Consider the following 5634-nt stretch of genomic DNA (forward strand, 5'->3'; position numbering starts at 1 on the left):
AATTCATCAATTTCTCCCGAAATACATGTAAGTAAGTGGCCGGTGAATTGGGAGACGAATAGAGTGAACTTTATAGTTACTTACACTGTGTGTATCTGATATTAATAAAACACGGTGGCAAATTATATTTGAATGGATTGTTATTACTGCTTCCATGAACATCCGTGTGTATTTTACGAACTCTAAATGTATTGTTTTACTAGTACTTATCTGTATTTAAATGTCTGAAACCTAAAATAAACATTATGCGGTTAAAAGCACTGCATAGTTGTGATTATATGACAAGTGCAGTGGCGTCTCAGCGCCAGATAAAGCCCGAAAGCACAGTTTGAATTTGGCAGTTATGTGACGTCACCGAACGTTCTAAATCACATACGTGGGACCGTACTCCCAGGGGCACGGAAATAAAAATCCCATATGTGGGGCCGTACCACTCAAAGGGTTAATCTACTCTGGTGGATTCGGTATTTTGATTGGTCAGATAGCCTGTTAATCAATCTCCCTGCGAAGGGTCAATTGTGCTCATTCCTGTTGCGTGTCCTCAATCTGGCAACCCGCATAAGCGTCGAGTGTGAGGAGGAGGGGCGGAAGAAGCCACTCTCTCCAATATTTTGAATTTGGACTGCAGTACCCATTTCAACCACTAGCTGTCAATATTACACACTGCACATTTAAGTTTATTTTTCTTAAGTGAAATCATTTATAATAAACAATAAATAAATGTATAACTGATGATGAAAATTGTGGTGAATTGCTTGCATATGTGGTTTAAACATGTGGTCACATTTAACGTTGTTCGGCGAATCTTCAGCCATTATATTAGCAATCCACACAATCAACAGTTTCACATGAGTGCAAAATATTTCCCCACACAGATTTCGCAAAGGGTTCAGTTGGTCGTGAGAATTTGTCACGTTGACCAACAGAAAGTTGCTTGGTTTGATAATGACTTCTGTGTGAGCAGTGCTTCAGACATTGCTACACAGCTCCTAATAGACAATGGACTTTTTTGTCCACAAAATTTAGAAAAACTAAAATTTGTAATTGTCTGTAATTTTCCCTCCACAGTGTTCCCCCAAAGTTGAAATGAAATCCACACCGGGTGGCATCTGAAGGGGCCTTTCGGGGGTCTGTTGCTATAACTTTCCTTCTGTAAATAAAAGCTTAACCGTAAACTTTGAGTCTGTAATGAAAGCTGATTACAGATGCTATGATAATCCGCAAAACGTGAGCTCTCATCAAGAACACTAGACATAACAAATGCTGATGAATATCAGTGTAAATACAAGCCTGTGCTTTTAAATGAGCGCCTATCAATGAAATGCTATGATATTGACTTAAATGTGCTTGTTAAGGAGGATAAATTCTAACAGCTCTTTCATTTTCTGAAGAGCTGGCGCTTAGACTGAGGAAAACATGCCACTTATTTATTTAAAGACCTCGATAATAACACTCAAACGAAAAGCAATTTTTTTGGCTGTGATTAAAGTGACTTTACAAATTAAAAAAAAAGAAAAAAAAGAAAAAGAACATTGAAAGATGTTTATATCAGGGGAGTTTCTTTCTTTGACTGTCATTTTTAAGCCAACTAATTGACTAAAAGTAACTTGCTCTACTGTTCAAAGGAGAATGGGTTGCTCATGTTCCAGAATCCAACGAGAGACATTGGAATTCTGTCAAGAGACATTGGAATTCAGTCCAGTCCCACTGCAATTAACATAATTAACACTACTGCCATTTTAATACAGCTCCACACCTCAGGCCACAGACAGACTGCTCTCGCGGAAGCTGCTATACATGCATAATTAATACGCCTTACCACATGCAATTAAATATGACTTCACACATGAAAGACAATGTAACTGATGGATTCAATTAGATAATGCGCACAAAGTAGCACAGCAAATGTGGAAAGGCCACAAAAATCACTCAAAATCACCAGCTCAGTTGCTCGGGCTGTGTGAGGACAGACAAAAGGTTGTTGTCATTTGTTTTGTTCTTAATAAACATCCCTGGAGATACTGTGCATGAGTCAGTGTGCATTATTAATTGTGAAAATAAAGAGTCTTTGTAATATTGCTTGTCATCAAAGTGTTAAATTTTGTTCAGACTCTGAAACAACTTTATTTTTCAGCCCTACACAAATGTCCCAATGTCGATTTTTTTTTATCGTTGAATATTTCACTCAGAAAAATGTCAGATGGAAGTAAATGTGTTGAAAACACTGTAACGTTATATTGAACATAAAGACCAATTTGGAGGTTGGAATTAATCTGTTACTTGTAATATAAGACATAATATAAGATGTTTTGCTCTGAAAACCATCTCAAAAACCATGGATTAGTAGATAAAATTGATAATTAGTAGATGGGATATTTATATTATATATAGATAATATTTCATATTTAATAATGCATACATACAGGGTTTATCGTTATCTAGAACTAAATGAACTAAATCTACTTTTGTTTAATTACTTTAAATAAAATAAACATTAAGTGAAATAAAAAAATACAAAATCTTATTATTAAGGTTTCTCATGTGTGTTTAGTTTGAGTTCAAGTATTAAAATAACTAAAACTTAATAAATAAAAAAAAAAAAAGATAAAACTGACCAAAATATACAATACAATGACTACAACCTTAACTAAAATTAAAACAAAACATTAAAATAAATATAAATCTGATTCAAAATATTAACAAAACCTACATAAGGGATACAAAGTTAACTCTGGTCCTCAATTAAGACCAAAATATATAATACAATGACTACAACCTTAACTAAAATTAAAACAAAACATTAAAATAAATATAAATCTGATTCAAAATATTAACAAAACCTACATAAGGGATACAAAGTTAACTCTGGTCCTCAATTAAGAGTTGCAACAATTGTGCAAAGTTTATTAATCACCTCTGCTGCACTTTCTCACAGGTATCAAGAAAGCTCATTCGAAAGCACACACTGGAGGAAGGAAATCCAGAGGAGAACTCCACACTTCACTAGTGGCCGCGGGCACAGCTTTAGGCAAAGTCAGACACCGAAGAACTTTCTGAATGCCCACAAGATATGGACAAAGCATTTTAAACCAGACGCATGCATAATTGACATGCTCAAAGGGTTTAGAACTGTAAATGAAATACAATTATTATTTAATACAAGATAAGTGTCACAGAAGCCTCATGATAAATTTAGAGGGAGCGCTTATTAAGACCCTACCTTCACCGTCTGTCCTGCCTCAGGTCCGTCCTATTGGGAACAGAAGCAGATAATTAGTTGGGAACTCAGGAACACCTCTGTCAATAATTCAGTAGCATTTTAATTTCAAATGAATCGCTGCACTTTTACGTGACCGTGTGTGTCAAAGTGCCTCATTTTTTTACGCTTTTGAGCTAAGAGATACTTAAATATGTTTAATTGTTAGGATTAAAGGTTGTTCAGAACTATACAAATGATGTGAATAAAGTTGAAAAAAGGTGAGATTTATAATTTTAATAGTTAATGATAAGTTAAATAATAACACTGATTATATAACTGTAGAATTTAGCAATTATATAGATTTTATTATTATAGAATGTATATACATTGTACTATAATATATACTGTACAATTAAAGTATATATATAAGTTTGCATTATATGTAAAGCAAATTAAATTAGCAATGACCCCCCCCACCAGGTCTTACACAAGTGAAAATAAAATATAAAAAGTTTAGATATTTATTTAGTATTCTCTAATTTTTCATTTCCACATGAAAATCAAACACCTCAGATGCATCACCTTTTCAGAAAGAGAGTTTTATCTGTAGAACAGCCTTTCACTATTTCATGAAAGCAAGTCAATCTAATCTCATATCAACTCCTGCAGCAAAGGATCTTGATTATTCTCTTTTGTCTGATAAATTAAATACTTTTCTTTTGTTGGTTTGAGTTCTGAAATAGGTAACTGTTTGAAATTAGCATACGAAATATGTCTGTTACAAAGTCACATACCGAGCAGGAACGAGTTTATTTATAAACCAAGAGCCATTTATTTTAGGGTGTAAAGCCTAACATATGCAATCATAGTCAGTTTACAAATGTGTTTTTGTTGAGTATCATATTTCATACATCTTTAAGGCTCATATTAATTATGGAGATCTAGTCTTTCTCAATGTTTTATATATAGGCTATATAATGAAGAGTTTGGTTCCAAAACGCGATAAACGCCATTTAAAAAAACAATTGAGTTTCCGCCAAAATCAGTATTGTATCTGGTCGGTATTGAAAAGTCAAAATGTGATATCCGCCGAGTTATTCTGTCATGTCTTCTCCCTTTTTTTCCAAACCAATTTTGGAATTTCTGTGATTTAATGTGATATTGTTGTTCATGTTCTTGCTCATGATTACATTTTATTTTATTGTTGTAATTAATTTATAGCATTAACAAGATGACCCGTTGAATTCATTTTGGGAGCGATGACTGATTGAATGTATTTTTAGTCCAGTGCCTGTATATACAGTAAGATTAGTATTGACCAAGTTCAGAGGCTGTCATATGTGGATCAACTTACTATGTTGTTTATTTTCAACAGTTTCAATATGAAAAATAACTTTTGTATTGATTCAATGGATTTATTGCATTTTGAAGAAAAAAAAGTGTCATGGATTTTTTGCATTTTGGGAAAAAAAATAATAACATTTTATAATAAATCTTTGAAAATCGAAATCTGGATTAGAATTTTTAATGTTATTATAACCTAAAGATGCTATGTGAAAGTTTGAAACAGAAAATAGTGGTTTTCATCTTGCCACTTTCTTGGTAAAGAAAACACATTTTTACTCAAATTAATCAAAATGGATTTATAGCATTTTGGAACCAAACTGTTCAGATATATATGTGTGTGTGTGTCCTGTATCTTGTGTTTTCCTCCCCCACGTGCTCCATGTTCAGTTTATGCCCATTTTTGGTTTCCTTCCTGTTCCCTGATTGTGTTCTATTGTTCCCAGGTGTTTGTTCATTGATGCAGGTGTGTCTGATTAATTCCCTCGTTAAGTTCCCTTCTTAAGCGCTGTTCTGTCACCATACTTAATTGAACACAATGGACTTGTATAAGCTGTATGAACTTGTATACCTGAATGGCGATGGTTAGGGAGGACGCCTGAAAGTGTTTCTCAATCACATCGGCTATTCTCTGTGTGGTCATGAACAGATCTGCCACCTCATCAGGACGAAGATCTCGAAATCTCTCAACGACGCGAAGAGGACAAACTAGAACATCTGTAGGAAGAGCTTGTCAAGGGAAAAAACATTTCAAACGAGAAAAACACACATTACTGCACAAGTTTGGGTTCCAGTAAACACAAATATTTCACTCTTTCAAAAATAAAGCCACAAGTTATAAGCAATATGCATGCGAATATGATTTTAGTGTGAAAATTTGCTTAGTAATGTTTTCTGTGTGAAGTTACATGCCATGACAGAGTAATGCCTAAAACCATGAACTGGAATAAACAAAATAAAATTAATAAAATAATAATAATAATAATAATAATTTAAAAACAAACACTCACACCCTCCAAAAATTAGCCCTGTAGACCGTACATAGGGTAGATGTTCAGCTATTGTTCAGGTGATAAAACTTTTTTTTTTTT

General features: G+C 33.7%; 1 protein-coding gene across 1 annotated transcript in view; it reads right to left on the bottom strand.

Annotated features, from left to right (window-relative positions):
* The window catches only part of fhit (fragile histidine triad diadenosine triphosphatase), a 274950-nt gene that overhangs the window by 21455 nt on the left and 247861 nt on the right, over window positions 1-5634 (bottom strand). Inside the window, exons 4-5 of the mRNA XM_016566563.1 lie at window positions 5115-5260; window positions 3221-3250 (exon numbers count right to left, since the gene is read on the bottom strand). Coding sequence (XP_016422049.1) covers window positions 3221-3250; window positions 5115-5260 — 176 coding nt within the window. The remainder of the gene's footprint in view (window positions 1-3220; window positions 3251-5114; window positions 5261-5634) is intronic.

This window comes from Sinocyclocheilus rhinocerous, unplaced genomic scaffold, assembly GCF_001515625.1.
Source record: "Sinocyclocheilus rhinocerous isolate Xijiao unplaced genomic scaffold, SAMN03320098_v1.1 scaffold1864, whole genome shotgun sequence".
In the NCBI taxonomy this organism is placed as follows: Eukaryota; Metazoa; Chordata; class Actinopteri; order Cypriniformes; family Cyprinidae; genus Sinocyclocheilus; species Sinocyclocheilus rhinocerous.